Source organism: Oncorhynchus mykiss, chromosome 9, assembly GCF_057628025.1.
Source record: "Oncorhynchus mykiss isolate SJ-2025 chromosome 9, ASM5762802v1, whole genome shotgun sequence".
Lineage (NCBI taxonomy): Eukaryota > Metazoa > Chordata > Actinopteri > Salmoniformes > Salmonidae > Oncorhynchus > Oncorhynchus mykiss.
In genome coordinates, this window is record NC_143030.1 from 38,620,820 (window position 1) to 38,641,125 (window position 20,306).

Genomic DNA, 20,306 nt, shown 5'->3' on the forward strand with positions numbered 1-20,306 from the left:
TACTGTTGTTTTATTTCGTTGCCTACCTATTGTTCACCTAATACCTTTTTTGCACTATTGGTAGAGCCTGTTAGTAAGAATTTCACTGTAAGGTCTACCTACACCTGTTGTATTCGGCGCATGTGACAAATCAACTTTGATTTGATTTGATTTAGAGGCTGCTGTCCTATATACATAGACTTGTAAATCACTGGCCACTTTAATAATGGAACATTAGTCACTTTTATAATGTTTACATACTGCTTTACTCATCTCATGTATATACTGTATTCTATTCTACTGTATTTTAGTCAATGCCACTGACATTGCACAATCTAATATTTAGATATTTCTTAATTCCATTCGTTTACTTTTAGATTTGTGTCTATTGTTGTGAATTGTTAGATACTACTGCACTTTTGGAGCTAGGAACACAAGCATTTCGTTACACCCGCAATAACATCTGCTGCTAACAAATTTGATTTGGTTTTGATTTCATGTTTATGCTACTTAGCGTGTACACCTGTTGTGGCACCACATTCTGGGTCAATGTACAAGGCAGTTGTACATTGTCCCCAGAAGGTCAGCAAAACAAGAACACGCAAGCAAGCAAGCACGTACGCACACAGACACACACACACACACACACACAATCACGCAGGTGCATACACACACATGCACGAAAACACAGATTAATATAGAGTTCGTACACACACAAGGGCATTTGAAGTTCATACATCAACATAGTGTTACAAAAGTGCATTCATTAGAAGACAGAACACGGACTGATCGTGCAGTTCTTTGAAGTGAAATGAGGCCGCACCATTGAAGAACAGTTCTATTGATTTATCTGTTATCTTATACAGATGTAGTAAGAAAGTAATTCCTGCTGTAGCGAACTGGTTCAATTTAAGATCCTACATCTGCAGCAACAGGAAATGTTAATTATGTGAATTATAATAAACTGACATCTTTGTAGGGAATGATACATTTCTGGTTGTCAGGAAAATTCTCAGCAACAAAAGAGTGATCAATTTAAGAATATACATCTGTAGCTTTCATTTATCTTCCCCAGTGGTTTTCTATACATAATGAGCCTTGATAACCCTCCACCTCTCATCCCTCTGGCTATATCATACACACCCCGTCTCCTATTCCACACACTCAATACTGTGGCCTGGTTGGACAATGAGTGAAGGTCTGTGTGAATATCTATAACTATGCAGTGAAAGGATGATACCTAGTCAGTTGTACAACTGATGCATTCAACTGAAAAGTTTCTTATGCATTTAACCAAACCCCTCTGAATTAGAGAGATGCGGGGGCCTTAAATCGACATATATGTCCAGGGGGAACAGTGGGTTAACTGCCTTGCTCAGGGGCAGAACGACAGATTTTGACCTTGTCAGCTCAGGGATTCATTCCAGTAACCTTTCGGTTACTGGCCCAAAGCCTATTGCAAGGCTACCTGCTGCCCCATTAAGTACGGGTTAATGTGTGTGTGTTAGTCCATCAAATCAGCATGTTTTGTGGTAGTGTGTTTTTTCACAAATATGCTTCAGGGAGAAAGAGCTGTGGTACTGGCTCACAGACTGGGCTACGCTAAGTTAATTGATTACCCATCCCATGCTCTAGGGAAAAAGCGCACAGTGGCCGGGTAGCAAACTCTATGCTGCACGGTACTAGTCCGGGGCCTGGTGGTTGGGAAACCCTGTACTACAATGTTTCCTCTGCTGCGTCATACACTGCTCAGTGTTGTGCAATGTGGAGATATGATAGGACTGTAACAATGACTGTGGAACTAGCACATCTACACCTCCACCACAGGAAAGAGGAAACAGCTGAGTGTCATTCTCACACAGAGATCAGAGAGCGGATGACACACACACACAATGGTTGGGCGGTATCCAGATTTCAATACCTTCAAACTGTGCCTGTGCCATTCCGGGATATATGGAATTACTGGCAGTGTACACAAGGGGCACTATTTTTTTTCAAGCTAAACAAAAAGCCCCAAAAACATCAGTTACCAGAATGCTAACAAAATGACAGCCAACCCAGCTCATAAAGTTATGCAAGTGTCAAAAAACGCAGTTTGAAGCGCGCACAAAACAAATATTAGACATCAGGGACCTTAATCCACGAGGGGATTCTCTGCTGCTGTTCCCAAGCTAACATTAGCTACTTAGCTAACATTAGCAAGTTAGAAAAACTCAGATAGACAAAATGTATTTGGCACATCTTAAATAGTTAACCTAATAGTAATACGATATATAGCTTGCAAACATTAGTAGTGGCGTCATACCCTGTGTTGTTCTGAACAGAATCAACCAATGCTTGTCTATTCTGAAGAAAATTTGCAGCGGAACACGCACCTGCATTCACTAATAACTCCTTTCTATGCGCACAAAAATGAAGTGTTTATCTGAAGTGCCTTGAAAGCCTAACACAGTAAGATCATATTTTATAACTTAGCTAGTCATATTGGCAATAGAACAAGCTTTCTAACGATGCCCACCTGACCGAGATTGAGATTTATAATGGGCCGTTTTTGGAATGCGTAAACAACAGCAGTAATTGTGTGATAGCAGGGATGTGTTCAAAACAACTACATGTGTGCTTGCTCTAGTTCCTCAATGACACAGCTAGGAGAGCTCAAAAAAGCACATAGTTGAAGACTCTTCTTTGAGTCATAAAAGTGCATTGAAATTACTTAGGGACTGTGCACACGTTGGAGAGGTGTGTGACCATTTAGTCCTCTCAGCCTTGTCCTTTTTTGTTGTCTTATGTTGCACTTACCGCACATTTTTCAGGAATATTCCTATAATGTTACTCAAGGTATACAGAGTATTTTCAGATTTTGTTTTTAACAAATGCGGTAAAAAGTATAGTTAAATATAAAATACACATAAAATGAACAGTGTAATGTTTGGATTCAGTCTTGTGTCAGGTGAACTGTTGTGTCCTCAACTTTGGTCTAATAATTTTCCCATAATCCCATAATGTTCCCATTCAACTGCTAACATGCTTATTGCATTTCATATTTCTTCTGTAAGAAACATTTCAATTTAGCCCTATTCATATGGGCCAATTCCAACGAGTGTAAAGTGTTAACACTCTTAATTCATCATCATTACCAAATGTTTGCTTTCTAATCAATAACACCTAAATCAATACACTCACACAAACGGAACAAAGAGCTATCATAAAACTAACATGGATACAGTATACAATGATATCAAAATCAAACACACAATCTCAATGGTCAATCTAAGCTCAGGCAGAACACACATTCTCTGCCAACTCAGTGGAGCAAGAGCCCATGGGCAAAAAGCAGGCAAGGAAATATTTACACTTATAGCAGAATATTTGTACAGCGCTCTGGGAGAGAGAGAAGTCTGTTTGAGAATGAAAGAGAGAAACAGGGAAGGTGATGAGAGGGCAGAAGAGCGGAGAGAGAAGAGAGGACAAGTAAAGAAAATGTCTGAGAAAAAGGAGAGAGGAAGATAGTAAAAGGGAAAGAGGGCGGAAGGAGAGCAGGCATGAACACAGATAAGGATAAAGTGTATCTTACTCTTTCTCTGATGAGAAGAATCTAGACTCAGCAAAAACAACAAACCTGAAAACCACGTGGCTTAGTGTACTGCCAGCCCGCACCACAGAACTCTGCCTAAACATATCCCTTCAACTGTAAACACTGTGGGTGTGAGAGGTAGGTGTTACATCAACTAACAATAGCTTTCAACCACTAATGCAGAGTGGGGCGATGACATTGGCCACATCACACACATGCCCAGCACAAGCACACTTGTTTTTATCTATTCAACCTTCACCTAACCTTTATTTATCAAGATCTGCAAAAACAGCAATAACATACACGCAGTTTCATTGAAATGACACAACAATGGATTACATCATGTCCTGGTCACAGGTCACATGGACTGCAAAACCCACACCTCATGCTTGTGTATGTCTGCTGAAACTCAATCGAAACTCTGCTGTTTGATGAGTGTGTGTGTGTGTGTTTGCCTGTCATAAACACAAATTAAGGTCAACAATGCCAGTAATATTGGTCCTTCAAATCAAATCAAATTGTATTAGTCACATGTGCCGAATACAACAGGTGTAGACCTTACAGTGAAATGCTTACTTACAAACCACTAACCGACAGTGCAATTAAAAAAAATAAGAATAAGAGATAAAAGTAACAAGTAATTAAAGAGGAGCAGTAAAAAATAACAATATATACAGTAGGGTGCGGGTACAGAGTCAATGTGCGGGGTCACCGGTTAGTTGAGGTAGGATGTACATGTAGGTAGAGTTAATTAAAGTGACTACGCATAGATGACAACAGAGAGTGGTAGTGGTGTGGAGAGGGGATGGGGGGGGGGGGCAATATGAATAGTCTGGCTAGACCACTGAACCACCCGGGAGGCCCCATCGATGCACTTATTGATGAAGCCAATGACAGATGTGGTGTACAGTCGTGGCCAAATGTTTGAGAATGACACAAATATTAATTTCCACAAAGTTTGCTGCTTCAGTGTCTTTAGATATTTTTGTCAGATTTTACTTTGGAACACTGAAGTATAATTACAAGCATTTCATAAGTGTCAAAGGATTTTATTGACAATTACATGAAGTTGATGCAAAGAGTCAATATTTGCCGTGTTGACCCTTCTTTTTCAAGACCTTTGCAATCCACACTGGCATGCTGTCAATTAACTTCTGGGCCACATCCTGACTGATGGCAGCCCATTCTTGCACAATCAATGCCTGGAGTTTGTCAGAATTTGTGTTTTTTTTTTTGTCCACCCGCCTCCTGAGGATTGACCACAAGTTCTCAATGGGATTAAGGTCTGGGGAGTTTCCTGGCCTTTGACCGCAAATATGTTTTGTTCCCCGAGCCACTTAGTTCACTTTTGCCATATATCAAGGTGCTCCATCATGCTGGAAAAGGCATTGTGCATCACCAAACTGTTCCTGGATGGTTGGGAGAAGTTGCTCTCGAAGGATGTGTTGGTACCATTCTTTATTCATGGCTGTGTTCTTAGGCAAAATAGTGAGTGAGCCCACTCCCTTGGCTGAGAAGCAACCCCACACATGAATGGTCTCAGGATGCTTTACTGTTGGCATGACACAGGACTGATGGTAAGCGCTCACCTTGTCTTCTTCGGACAAGCTTTTTTCCGGATGCCCCAAACAATCGGAAAGGGGATTCATCAGAGAAAATTACTTTACCCCAGTCCTCAGCAGTCCAATCCCTGTATCTTTTGCAGAATATCAGTCTGTCCCTGATGTTTTTCCTGGAGAGAAGTGGTTTCTTTGCTGCCCTTCTTGACACCAGGCCATCCTCCAAAAGTCTTTGCCTCACTGTGCGTGCAGATGCACTCACACCTGCCTGCTGCCATTCCTGAGCAAGCTGTGTATTGATGGTGCCCGATCCCGCAGCTGAATCAACTTTAGGAGACGGTCCTGGCGCTTGATGGACTTTCTTGTGCACCCTGAAGGCTTCTTCACAACAATTTAACCGCTCTCCTTAAAGTTCTTGATGCTCTGATAAATGGTTGATTTAGGGCGAATCTTACTGGCAGCAATATCCTTGCCCATGAAGCCCTTTTTGTGAAAAACAATGATGACGGCACGTGTTTCCTTGCAGGTAACCATAGTTGAGGAAGGAAGAACAATGATTCCAAGCACCACCCTCCTTTTGAAGCTTCCTGTCTGTTTTTCAAACTCAATCAGCATGACAGCGTGATCTCCAGCCTTATCCTTGTCAACACTCACACCTGTGTTAACGAGAGAATCACTGACATGGTGTCAGCTGGTCCTTTTGTGGCAGGGCTGAAATGCAGTGGAAAAGTTTTTTGGGGATTCAGTTCATTTACATGGCAAAGAGGGATTTTGTAAATAATTGCAATTCATCTGATCACTCTTCATAACATTCTGGAGTATATGCAAATTGCCATCATAAAAACTGAGGCAGAAGACTTTGTGAAGATACATTTTTGTGTCATTCTCAAAACTTGGCCACAACTGTACTCCTCAATGCCATTGGAGGAATCTCGGAACATATTCCAGTCTGTGCTAGCAAAACAGTCCTGTAGCTTAGCATCTGCTTCATCTGACCACTTTGTTATTGATCTAGTCACTGGTGCTTCCTGCTTTAATTTTTGCTTGTAAGCAGGAATCAGGAGGATAGAATTATGGTCAGATTTGCCAAATGGAGGGCGAGGGAGAGCTTTGTATCAAATCAAGTTTTATTTGTCACATACACACGGTTAGCAGATGTTAATGCGAGTGTAGCGAAATGCTTGTGCTTCTAGTTCCGACAATGCAGTAATAACAAACGAGTAATCTAACCTAACAATTTCACAACAACTACCTTATACACACAAGTGTAAAGGGATGAAGAATATGTACATAAAGATACATGACTGAGTGATGGTACAGAACGGCATAGGCAAGATGCAGTAGATGGTATCGAGTACAGTATATACATGTGAGATGAGTAATGTAGGGTATGTAAACATATAAAAGTGGCATTGTTTAAAGTGGCTAGTGATATATGTATTACATAAAGATGGCAAGATGCAGTAGATGGTATAGAGTACAGTATATACATATGAGATGAGTAATGTAGGGTATGTAAACATATTAAGTGGCATTGTTTAAAGTGGCTAGTGATACATTTTTTACATACATTTTTCCAATATTAAAGTGGCTGGAGTTGAGTCAGTATGTTGGCAGCAGCCACTCAATGTTAGTGGTGGCTGTTAAACAGTCTGATGGCCTTGAGATTGAAAAACAGCTTCTGTCTCTCGGTCCATGCTTTGATGCACCTGTACTGACCTCGCCTTCTGGATGATAGCAGGGTGAACAGGCAGTGGCTCGGGTGGTTGTTGTCCTTGATGATCTTTATGGCCTCCCTGTGACCTCGGGTGGTATAGGTGTCCTGGAGGGCAGGTAGTTTGCCCCCGGTGACGTGTTGTGCAGACCTCACTCCCCTCTGGAGAGCCTTCCGGTTGTGGGCGGAGCAGTTGCCGTACCAGGCGGTGCTACTGCCTGACAGGATGCTCTCGATTGTGCATCTGTAAAAGTTTGTGAGTGCTTTTGGTGACAAGCCAAATTTCTTCAGCCTCCTGAGGTTGAAGAGGAGCTGCTGCGCCTTCTTCACAACGCTGTCTGTGTGGGTGGACCAATTCAGTTTGTCCGTGATGTGTACGCCGAGGAACTTAAAACTTACTACCCTCTCCACTACTGTCCCGTCGATGTGGATAGGGAGTGCTCCCTCTGCTGTTTTCTGAAGTCCATAATCATCTCCTTTGTTTTGTTGACGTTGAGTGTGAGGTTATTTTCCCTCACCTCCTACCTGTAGGCCGTCTCGTTTGTTTTGGTAATCAAGACTAGTGTCGTCTGCAAACTTGATGATTGAGTTGGAGGCGTGCATTGCCATGCAGTCGTGGGTGAACAGGGAGTACAGGAGAAGGCTCAGAACGCACCCTTGTGGGGCGCCAGTATTGAGGATCAGCGGGGTGGAGATGTTGTTACTTACCCTCACCACCTGGGGGCGGGTAAGGCCCGTCAGGAAGTCCAGTAGCCAGTTGCACAGGGCGGGGTCGAGACCCAGGGTCTCGAGCTTGATGACGAGTTTGGAGGGTCCTCTTGTCCAGATGGTTTAGGACAGTGTGCAGTGTGGTTGCATCTCTGTGCATCTCTGTGTGTGGAGTACAGGGGGTCCAGAGTTCTTTTCCCTCTGGTTGCACGTTTAACATGTTGATAGAAATAAGGTAAAATTGATTTAAGTTTCCCTGCATTAAAGTTCCCGGCTACTAGGAGCACCGCCTCTGGGTGAGCGTTTTCTTGTTTGCTTATGGCGGAATACAGCTCATTCAATGCTGTCTTGTTGCCAGCCTCTGACTGTGTTGGTATATACACAGCTACAAAGAATATAGATGAAAACTCTCTCCGTAGGTAATGTGGTGTGCAGCTTATCATGAGAAACTCTACCTCAGGCGAGCAGTAACTCGAGACTTCCTTAGATATCGTGCACCAGCTGTTGTTCACAAAAATACATAGACCGCCACCCCTTGTCTTACCAAAAGCCACTGTTCTATCCAAGCTGTATGTTGATATTGTCGTCATTCAGCCATGACTCCGTGATGCATAGGATGTTACAGTTTTTAATGTCCCGTTGGTAGTTTAATCTTCCCAATAACGTCTATTTTATTGTCCAAAGATGGCATGTTTGCATGCAGAATTGAGGGGAGTGGGGGTTTATTCGATTGCCTCCTACTCCTCAGAAGGCAGCCAGCCTCCGGCCTCTCTTTCTCCGCCTCTCTTTCTCCGCCTCTTCTTCACGCAGATCACTGGGGTCGGGGCCTGTTCCCAAGGGAGCAGTATATCCTCCACCTCGGGCTCGTCAGATTTGTGAAAGAAGAAAAAGGATTCTGTTAGTCCGTGGTGGGTAATCGCAGTCCTGATGTCTAGAAGTTATTTTCGGTCATAAGAGACGGTAGCAGCAACAGTATGAAAAAAATGAATGAAAAATGAAAAATAGTCCAAAAATAAGTTACAAACAACGCAGAAAAACAAACAAAAAAACTCAATCAGTTGGGGGCATGTAAAACGTCTGCCTTTTCTGCTCTAGCGCCATTTTTAAATAATGGCGCCGGAGCTGCAGAACAGGGTGTGGTGAGTCTTTTGTTCCAGCCCTGCACTAACACAGCTGCTCTAGCTTATCAAGCATGTGGTTATACAGCACATTGCATAGCTGAATCAGGTGTGTTGTATCTTGGCAAGAACAAAATCCTGTGCACACTGTGGCCCTCAACGACCAGTTCCAATCAACCATTTCTACCAGCATGAAAAAGACCATGCATCCATCCAAAACAATACTGTAGTTATGGACATCATTTTCTGTCTTTCTCATAATATTGTAGGTAAACAGAAGTAACCAGCTTAGGTAACCAGCATCTACAGGCTTTTAGAAAGAGGGCATGTGCCATTGTGTGTGTGTGTTTACGGGTAAAATGATCTGAAGTAGACAATAGCTGTACCTTATTAACTCTGAATATTAAGTGCTAATTACTCCTGGAAATGATTGCATGCTACCAAAACTGCAGATATTTATGTACAGTGAATTGCGAAAGTATTCGGCCCCTTTGAACTTTGCGACCTTTTGCCACATTTCAGGCTTCAAACATAAAGATATAAAACTGTCTTTTTTTGTGAAGAATCAACAACAAGTAGGACACAATCATGAAGTGGAACGACATTTATTGGATATTTCAAACTTTTTTAACAAATCAAAAACTGAAAAATTGGGCGTGCAAAATTATTCAGCCCCTTTACTTTCAGTGCAGCAAACTCTCTCCAGAAGTTCAGTGAGGATCTCTGAATGATCCAATGTTGACCTAAATGACTAATGATGATAAATACAATCCACCTGTGTGTAATCAAGTCTCCGTATAAATGCACCTGCACTGTGATAGTCTCAGAGGTCCGTCAAAAGCGCAGAGAGCATCATGAAGAACAAGGAACACACCAGGCAGGTCCGAGATACTGTTGTGAAGAAGTTTAAAGCTGGATTTGGATACAAAAACATTTCCCAAGCTTGAAACATCCCAAGGAGCACTGTGCAAGCGATAATATTGAAATGGAAGGAGTATCAGACCACTGCAAATCTACCAAAACCTGGCCGTCCCTCTAAACTTTCAGCTCATACAAGGAGAAGACTGATCAGAGATGCAGCCAAGAGGCCCATGATCACTCTGGATGAACTGCAGAGATCTACAGCTGAGGTGGGAGACTCTGTCCATAGGACAACAATCAGTCGTATATTGCACAAATCTGGCCTTTATGGAAGAGTGGCAAGAAGAAAGCCATTTCTTAAAGATATCCATAAAAAGTGTTGTTTAAAGTTTGCCACAAGCCACCTGGGAGACACACCAAACATGTGGAAGAAGGTGTTCTGGTCAGATGAAACCAAAATTGAACTTTTTGGCAACAGTGCAAAACGTTATGTTTGGCGTAAAAGCAACACAGCTCATCACCCTGAACACACCATCCCCACTGTCAAACATGGTGGCGGCAGCATGGTTTGGGCCTGCTTTTCTTCAGCAGGGACAGGGAAGATGGTTAAAATTGATGGGAAGATGGATGGAGCCAAATACAGGACCATTCTGGAAGAAAACCTGATGGAGTCTGCAAAAGACCTGAGACTGGGACGGAGATTTGTCTTCCAACAAGACAATGATCCAAAACATAAAGCAAAATCTACAATGGAATGGTTAAAAAATAAACATATCCAGGTGTTAGAATGGCCAAGTCAAAGTCCAGACCTGAATCCAATCGAGAATCTGTGGAAAGAACTGAAAACTGCTGTTCACAAATGCTCTCCATCCAACCTCACTGAGCTCGAGCTGTTTTACAAGGAGGAATGGGAAAAAATTTCAGTCTCTCGATGTGCAAAACTGATAGAGACATACCCCAAGCGACTTACAGCTGTAATCGCAGCAAAAGGTGGCTCTACAAAGTATTAACTTAAGGGGGCTGAATAATTTTGCACGCCCAATTTTTCAGTTTTTGATTTGTTAAAAAAGTTTGAAATATCCAATAAATGTCGTTCCACTTCATGATTGTGTCCCATTTGTTGTTGATTCTTCACAAAAAAATACAGTTTTATATCTTTATGTTTGAAGCCTGAAATGTGGCAAAAGGTCGCAAAGTTCAAGGGGGCCGAATACTTTCGCAAGGCACTGTATGTGTTATTGTAATATATGTTCTCACAGATACATGAAAGAATAACAGAGTAGAATAAAAAGTGTGGTTGAGGAGAGAGCAGCAGGTGGGTAGGTGGAGAAGAGGTCTAAGAGGAGCAGGAGGAAGGAAGGAGGAGGATAATCCCATAATCCTGCTCTCTGAGGGGCGGGATGAGCAGACATCTTCAGAAAAGCCCTGAGGAGGCTTTACCCCCCCAAGTATGACTGCCTTTTCATCTCCACTCAATAATACAGAGACCCCCTCCCAGCCCCATTCAAAAGCAACCCCCTTTTCCTTACAAAACACCCAAAAATGCTCTGCCCCAACCCTCCTTCCCTTCCCTCCATATCTCTACCCCTACCCATCCCTCTCTCCCCAAGCAGCTCAAGTGAGAGATCAGACCAGACCCTCCACTCAATCAATGTGGAATCCTCAGCTGCAGGCGATCCTGCTAGACAATGTGTGTGTGTGTGTGTATGTTCTGGTGAATAATAAGAATGCATACATCAACTTTTGGTGCAGTCGAGAGAAATGGAATACTACCGAACATTGGAAAGAGACTTCACTTTATCTGAATAGTTAACCTTTGTAAAACAGCCCAAACAAAGAAAAACCTTAACTAATTACAGAATCAGTGATAATATCCTGGAAAGGACAGACTATGTCATCACTGTGGGTTAGGCGTGATAGAAAGTGAAGCACACTTTCTAATCACCTGCCCCAAACATAGATTCATTAGAGATTCCTTATTTTGAAAGGTTCTACATTCACAGAACAATTAAACAAAGAGAAACTTTCTATACTTTTGGGGGAGAGTATGTCACAGTTTGTCCCAAGCAAAGGGAGGAAACATAAAAATGTACTATTGTACTATTGTATTATAAGTAATATTGTAAGTAATAGACCATATAAGTACCACCATTTTCAATAATTTTGAACATTCTGAATAATTTTGAACACATTCTGAACATTGGCCATTATTACATTTCTGTATTGGATATTTATTTGTTATATTCTGTTAATATACAGTGTACACTGAATGTACAAATTCTTAATGTTTTGTACACTCAGTGTATATTTTTATTTCATATTATAGCTACTATTTTTTATTGCTGTCATTGTTGCTTTCATTATTTTTATTTGTATCACTTTGCTTTGTCAACATTGAAATGGTCATTCATACCATTAAAGCATATTGGACTTGAGAGAGAGAGAGATAGACAGGATTCAACACAGTGATGAGACAGATTTTTTTGGGACAGATTAACCAAGACAGATGGAGCTAGGAGGGAAAAAGAGAGAGACATTCAGCAACTACAGATGTACATGTCTTTTGAAAGTATACACTTGAAAGAGCCACACTAAACATATAATGTCACAGGTCTCAAATTACCAGACTAATATGGGGGTCCCCCACAATGAAGTCAATTTCATGTATTATGTTCAGCTCAGTGGGTCACTTTACAGTTAAGTGGGGGTCTTTTAGCAGACTTACCTTGGAGTACTGTCTGCGTAGACTAAACCTCTGAACCATCCTGACTGACGGAGCGACTGACAATGTGCTCTACTCCACTCCACGCACGGAGCTCTTCTCAGTAGGAACACACACATCCAGAGCCAGTATACACACACATCGCTACAATCTACTTCACACTACAGGAAATATGCATGTGCATAATCACAGAAAAGCACACACACGCAAACACACTTCTCTCTGTTCCAAACTGCTCTTAGACCATGCTGGTTCATCTAGTGAGAAAACACAAGTGACGAGAGAAAAGAAAGTGAGAAGGAGGTGAGAATGAGGGAGGAAAAGGGAGGGAGGGAGAACAGACAGAGATAAAAGAGTGCTCAGCTGTGCTGCCCTCTACTCACACAGCACTCTCTCCACATTCACACAATGTGGTTGAAATAATATAGAGTTACAAAGCAGACAGGAATTAGAAATACTGACACACTAAAACTATCTTGCTGCAGACACAGGGTCTGACGCAAACACACACAAACACATACACAGACACACACTCGGTCTTCAGCTCCGTCACATTTACTGGAGAAAAAGCAATGTTGCGTCATGCTTCCTGTCGGGCAGTGGAGGGGGCAGTAAAAAGGGGAGGGTGAGGGGCTGTCTGACTGTCTGTACAACGCTTCTCCTGGGACTATGTCAGTGGGGGGGTGGGGGGGGGGGGGGGGGGGGTGGGAAGGGGTGGGAAAGGGAGGAAGGATAAGAGAGAGAGTACAAGCACATTCCTTTCCAAAGGACCGTGGGGTGAGACAGAGATGCAGCTTGAGCCCCACCCTCTTCAACATATATATCAACAAATTGGCGAGGGCACTAGAACAGTCTGCAGCACTCGGCCGCACCCTAATAGAATCTGAAGTCAAATGTCTACTGTTTTCTGATGATCTGTTGCTTCTGTATCCAACCAAGGAGGACCTACAGCAGCACCTGGATCTTCTGCACAGATTCTGTCAGACCTGGGCTCTGACAGTAAATCTCAGTAAGACTAAAATAATGGTGCTAAAAAAAGGTCCAGTTGTCATGACCACAAATACAAATTCCAAATTGAGACTCAGCATGCAGATTTCTGCAAAAACATACCAAATAATGCACGCAGAGCAGAATTAGGCCGATCCCCGTTAATGATCAAAATTCAGAAAAGAGACGTTACATTTTACAACCCCAAAAAGAAAGCGATTCCCAAACCTTCCATAACAAAACCATCACCTACAGAGAGATTAACCTAGAGAAGAGTCTAAGCAAGATGGTCCTGGGGCTCTGTTCGGGAAACGCAAACAGACCCCTCAGAGCCCCAGGACAGCAACAGAAACACAATTAGACCAAACCAAATCATGAGAGAACAAAAAGATAATTACTTGACACATTGCCAATTCTTTCCATTTTTTTTGAGAAAACCTGAATGCTATTTGGCACTAAACAGAGAGTACACAGAGGCAGACTACATGACCACTGTGACTGACCACAAATTAAGGAAAGCTTTGACTATTTACAGACTCAGTGAGCTTAGCCTTGCTATTAAGAGGCCACCATAGGCAGACCTGGCTCTCAAGAAAAGACAGGCTATGTGCACACTGCCCACAAAATGAGGTGGAAACTGACCTGAACTTCCTAACCTCCTGCCAAATGTATGATCATATCAGAGACACATATTTCCCACAGATTACACAGACCCACAAATAATTTTTTTAAACAAATCCAATTTTGATAAACCCCCATATCTGTTGTGTGAAATACCACAGTGTCCCATCACAGCAGCAATGTGTGTGATCTGTTGCCACAAGAATAGGGCAACCAATGAAGAACAAACACCATTGTAAATACAACCCATATTTATGTTTATTTATTTTCCCTTTCGTACTTTAACTTCTTGAGTGTAGGGGGCAGGATTTTCGTTTTTGGCTAAAAAACATACCCATTTGAAACTGCCTATTTCTCAGGCCCAGAAAGTAGAATATGCATATAATTGTCAGATTAGGATAGAAAACACTCTAAAGTTTCAAAACTGTCAAAATATTGTCTGTGAGTATAACAGAACTGATATTGCAGGCGAAAACCTGAGGAAAATCAAACCAATCTGCTGTTTTTCCTGAAAGCTCTCTGTTCCATTGGATGCCTTGCCTCCATTTAAAGGGATATCAACCAGAGTCATTTTCCTATGGCTTCCTCAAGGTGTCAAAAGTCTTTAGACATAGTTTCAGGCTTTTATTTTGAAAAATGAGCGAGAAAGATAACACCGCGCTGCGATACAACGGGTGTTGATGAAAAGGATCCCGCTAAATGGATGGGTGCGTCAAGAAGTTAACTATTTGTACTTAGCCATATTTGAAATGTCTCTATTCCTCTGAAACTTTTCTCAGTGTAATGTTTACTTTGTTTTGAATGAGATAGAAAATGAGAGAGGAGGGGAGGAAGGCAAAAGACAGACAGTGGGTCATAAAGAGAATGAGACAGGTAGTATTTGGGTAGGGTGTGGCTCTATCAGATCCATTGTGTGCAATGTGGAATCTCAAGCACACACACACACACACACACACACACACACACACACACACACACACACACACACACACACACACACACATTTCACTGCTCCAGCCTCTTCAAATATCTTCAACAGTGTAAGGACAGACACTAGAGACAAGAAGCAAGTACACGGAGTGAACATTTAATGAAACACGGACAGGAACAGAATACGGACAGCGTCTGGACAGGGGAAAACAAAATGGCAATAATGCTGACAAGGGGAACAAACTGAGGAGCGGACAGATATAGAGGGGCAATCAACAACGTAAAGGAGTGTGTGTGTGTGTGTGGCTTTGTATCCCACAAATGTTGCGAGGGAGTAAAAGATGTTAGGGACAATACAGGATGAATCACAATATTTTTTTGCTAAAAAAGAGGTCAAAATCCTTTCAATAAACTGTCTACATTACAACATATATGAATAGCTAATTATGGAAAATAAGATAAGCAGGATTTTTGAAATATATATATATATATATATATATATATATATATATATATATATATATATATTTTAATGGCTTTATATAATACAAATTGAGGTGAGGGCGATGGAAATGCATTTGCCGTTTGATCTGCTTCTGTTCTGTGGGTGTCACTGTGTGCTTTTTTCGAAGGATGAGTCCAAACAGGTCATCAAGGTAGATGGATTATTTTAAACATGTTATTGCTAACATGTCACCACAATGACTGGAACGAACTACAAAAATCTCTGAAACTGGAAACACTTATCTCCCTCACTAGCTTTAAGCACCAGCTGTCAGAGCAGCTCACAGATTACTGCACCTGTACATAGCCCATCTATTATTTAGCCCAAACAACTACCTCTTTCCCTACTCTATTTATTTTATTTTATTTATTTATTTATTTATTTATTTATTTATTTATTTATTTATTTATTTTGCACCCCATTATTTTTATTTCTACTTTGCACATTCTTCCACTGCAAATCTATCATTCCAGTGTTTTACTTGCTATATTGTATTTACTTTGCCAACATGGCCTCTTTTTGCCTTTACCTCCCTTATCTCACCTCATTTGCTCACTTCATATATAGACTTGTTTCTACTGTATTATTGACTGTATGTTTGTTTTACTCCATGTGTAACTCTGTGTTGTTGTATGTGTCGAACTGCTTTGCTTTATCTTGGCCAGGTCGCAATTGTAAATGAGAACTTGTTCTCAACTTGCCTACCTGGTTAAATAAAGGTGAAATAAATAAAAAATGGACAATAAGCAGATATGGCTTCTTAACCTATACTGTCCAAATAATGATGATCCAAGCTTCTTTGAAAATACACACTACCGTTCTTATTGTGCAGGAATACATTGATTTGGATAGAAAACACTCTAAAGTTTCCAAAACTGTTAAAATAATGTCTGTGAGTATAACAGAGCTGATATGGCAGGCGAAAATCTGAGATTTTTTTTAAATGTTTGTAGTTTTCGATAGACTGCCTATACAGATTCCAATGACTTAGGACTCAAATTGCACTTCCTATGGCTTCCACTAGATGTCAACAGTCTTTGGAAATTGTTTCAGGCTTGTATTCTGAAAAATGAGGGAGTAAGACCAGTCTGAATGAGTGGACACTGCAGTGTCCCAGAGGTTTTTCATGCACACGACCGAGAGCACGCCTTTCTTGTTTTCCTTTTATATTGACAAAGCTTTTGTCCAGTTGAAATGTTATTGATTATTATGACTAAAAACAACCTGAGGATTGATTATAAACATCGTTTGACATGTTTCTATGAACTTTACTGATACTTTTCGGATTTTTCGTCTGCCTGTTGTGACTGCCTTTGAGCCTGTGGATTACTGAACAATACACACAAATATAAAATTGGATAATTGGATATAAAGAGGGACTTTATCGAACAAAACAAACATCTATTGAGTAAATGGGAGTCCTCAGAAAATCGCATGGTTTGCTTTCGCCGTAAAGCCTTTTTGAAATCTGACACAGCGGCTGGATTAACAAGAAGTTAATCTTTAAGCCGATGTATAACACTTGTATGTTTTATGAATTTGTAATATGAGTATATCTGTTTTTGAATTTGGCGCTCTGCAATTTCAGTGGATGTTGGTCAGGTGGGACGCTACCGTCCCATGTACCCTAGAGAAGTTAACAAAAATCTTGCAGGGTGGTTGAAAAATGAGTTTTAATGACTCCGACCTAAGTGTATGCAAACTTCTGATTTCAACTGTATAAAGCTCCAGTCCATTAAATAAATTGGAGTCCTCTTACACTTCAGTGTTGTGATGCAAATATTCTAGCTAAATGCTTGGCGCATAGAATTAAAAAGGTATTGTCAGATATTATTCATCGTAATCAGACAGGTTTTTTACACGGACAATACATTGGAGATAATATATGACAAGTACTGGAAACAGAATACTATGAAATATCAGCGAAACCAGGCCTGGTTTTCAAAGCTGATTTTGAAAAGGCTTTTGATAAAGTATGACTGGAGTTTATATATACATGCCTGGAATATTTACATTTTGAAGAATCTCTTATAAAATGGGTTAAAGTTATGTACAGTAAACCTAGGTGTAAAATAATCTCTCAACAGCTACTTCTCAAAGTTTTAAACTGTCAAGAGGAGTAAAACATGGTTGTCCACTATCTGCATTTATAATTATTATTGCAATTGAAATGTTAGCTGTTAAAATTAGATCCAACAATAATATTAAGGGATTAGAAATCTGTGGCTTAAAAACAAAGGTGTCATTATACGCTGATGATTCATGTTTTCTATTAAATCCATAATTAGAATCCTTCCACGGCCTCATAGAGGATCTAGATACTTTGTCTAACCTCTCTGGATTAAAACCAAATTATGATAACTGTACTATATTATGTATTGGGTCACAAAAAAATTCAACTTTTACATTATCGTGTAGTTTACAAATAAAATAGTCTGACAGGGATGTGGACATACTTGGTATTCATATCCCAAAAGAAATGAATGATCTCACTCCAATAAATTATGTTTGAAAGTTAGCAAAATAGATAAGATCTTGCTACCACGGAAAGGAAAATACCTTTCTATTTGTGGTAAATCACCCTGACTAACTCTTTAGTCATATCACAGTTTACCTATTTGCTTATGGTTTTGCCTACACCTAGTGACTTGCTTTTTAAATTATATGAACAACAAATATTCAATTTTATTTGGAATGGCAAGCCAGACAAAATTAAAAGGGCCTATTTATATAACGAATATGAATTACTGGAGGGGGGGAAATTATTAAATATTAAAGCATTTAAACTCTCACTAAAGGCATCAGTCAAACAAAAGTTACATTTAAATAATAAATGGTTCTCTAGTAAACTAGTAAAAATTGTTCAAGAATGCTATTTAATGAACCTGCCAGTTGAGGACTTGTGAGGCAACTGTTTTCAACTTACATATTTGACATACGTTTACATTGCGCATGTTTATTTATACAGTCATTCAACATGTCCTAATCTGGGATTTGAACTCACAAGCTTTGGGTCATGGCATTCTGATCTTTCTGCTGTCTGTGTCAATTGGGAAGTAGTGAACTACATGTAATTCAACAAGGAATCTAATTACATTTTGCTGTAGCTTAGTGGTAGTTTAACTACATTCAAATCTTGGTAATGTTGTCAGTAGTTAATAACTTTTTTGTCATGTAACTACTGGAACTACAGTCAATTTCTTTTGCAAACAAATTATATGGGTAAAGTAGACAATCATTTCCTTTCATTTTCAGCATCAGACCTGTCTAATTCTCACTTAAAACACTTTTTTTGTGGGGCCTCCCGAGTGGCGCAGCAGTCTAAGTATGTCACTACAGACCTGGGTTCAATCCCAGGCTGTGTCACAGCTGGCCATGACTGGGAGACCATTGGCTCAGCGGGTTTGGCCAACCGGGATGTCCTTGTCCAATCATGCTCTAGTGACTCCTTGTGGCGGGCTGGTTGCAAGTTGTACGATGTTTCCTCTGACACATTGGTGCTTCCGGGTTAAGCGAGCAGGGTTGTGTTATGAAGGACGAGAGTGCAGCCAAATCTGCAACGGTCAACAGTGGCATCAATTCTGCAAAATTTCCGGCAAAAAAACAGGTAAGATGTGCATTCTGCAAGGGCATCTGACTGAACTGCACATTACAGAAGTAAATTGAGCAAAGCCTCCAAAACTATTTGTGTGCAATTTTTGTATTTCTGCATAGGACCCAACGGTTACCTCCTACAGGCGGGAGAGGTAGGATTTTCACTGCTGGGCAGGAAACTGCAATCGTTGATATGGTTATCAGAAACAATGGCATAAAACTCAGAGATTCAGGATGAGTATTGGCAGACAATGTAAGCATGACAACTATTTCTAGAGTCCTGAAACAACATCAAGTCAGGATGAAGCAGTTGTACACTGTCCCCTTTGAGAGGAACTCTGATGAAGTCAAGCAACTCAGGAACCAATAAGTCCAGGTAAGATGACTATAAAATACAGAACTGGTTTTGAACAAAATCAAACAAGGCAGAGGCACACAATGGCATGTTTTTAGGTATAATGTAAACTACCGTAATAACCTAACTCTTATGTTGCCTTGTGGATTTATTTTAGAGAGTCATGGAGATTGAAGCCAGGCAAACACATATTCATCTTTGTGGATGAGGCTGGTTTCAACTTGGCCAAAACATGGCGGCGAGGGAGGAATGTGGTTGGGAAAAGAGCCACAGTGGATGTCCCGGGCCAAAGGGGTGCCAACATCACAATGTGTGCAGCAATATCCTCTGATGGATTGCTGTTACACAAACCACTAATTGGGCCATACAACACAGAGTGTCTCATTTAATTCCTGGGTGACCTCTATCTATGGAAGGGTTGTGCCAGGTGAGGAAAGGGTGGCATTTCACCACGCCTGTGCAGTCACAGAGTGGTTTGCAGCCCATCCCAGGATGGTGTCACTTTTCCTCCCACCTTTCTCTCCATTCCTCAACCACATATAGGAATTATTTTCCTCATGGAGGTGGAAGGTTTATGACCACCATCCACATGATCAAATGTCCTGGACGCAATGAATGCTGGATGCCTGGACATATCTGCAGAAGATTGCCAGGGATGGACCAGGCATTCCAAAATATTCTTTCCTAGGTGTATTGCCCAAGATGACATAAGATGTGACATGGAAGAGAACCTGTGGCCAAATGCATAAGATAGGGTTGACTAGTATTGCTACTGTATCGGTAGATGGCGTGTATATACAAATTATTGTATTTTGGAATCACTCAATGCCATTACATGACATAAAACATATTGAAGCATATTGCATCACGTCTGATTCATCCCTCTAACATATACTGCAGTGAATTCTAAACAGTAAAGGTGTCCTTCTTTTGTAAAGAAAACATTGTGTAATGCTACCTGTTGTTAGTGTTGTTTAGTTCAATGTTTTATGAGTGACAACGTGTGCTTGTTTGGAGACAACCTTTGCTCGTTGTTGTGGAAGAACGAGCTGATTTGAGACATGTATGAAGTGTTTTGG

At 40.9% G+C, this 20,306-nt stretch overlaps 1 protein-coding gene across 4 annotated transcripts in view; it reads right to left on the reverse strand.

Annotated features, from left to right (window-relative positions):
• The window catches only part of LOC110531972 (transmembrane and coiled-coil domains protein 1), a 466,184-nt gene that overhangs the window by 37,670 nt on the left and 408,208 nt on the right, over nt 1-20,306 (reverse strand). The window contains exon 1 of one of the 4 annotated variants that reach the window (XM_036987875.2): nt 12,239-12,792. The exons of the other annotated variants lie outside the window; for them this stretch is intronic. Within the exon in view, the coding sequence (XP_036843770.2) occupies nt 12,239-12,277 (39 nt within the window). The 5' untranslated portion in view covers nt 12,278-12,792. Of the gene's footprint in view, nt 1-12,238; nt 12,793-20,306 lie in introns of those variants that run through there. 4 annotated transcript variants of the gene reach the window in all.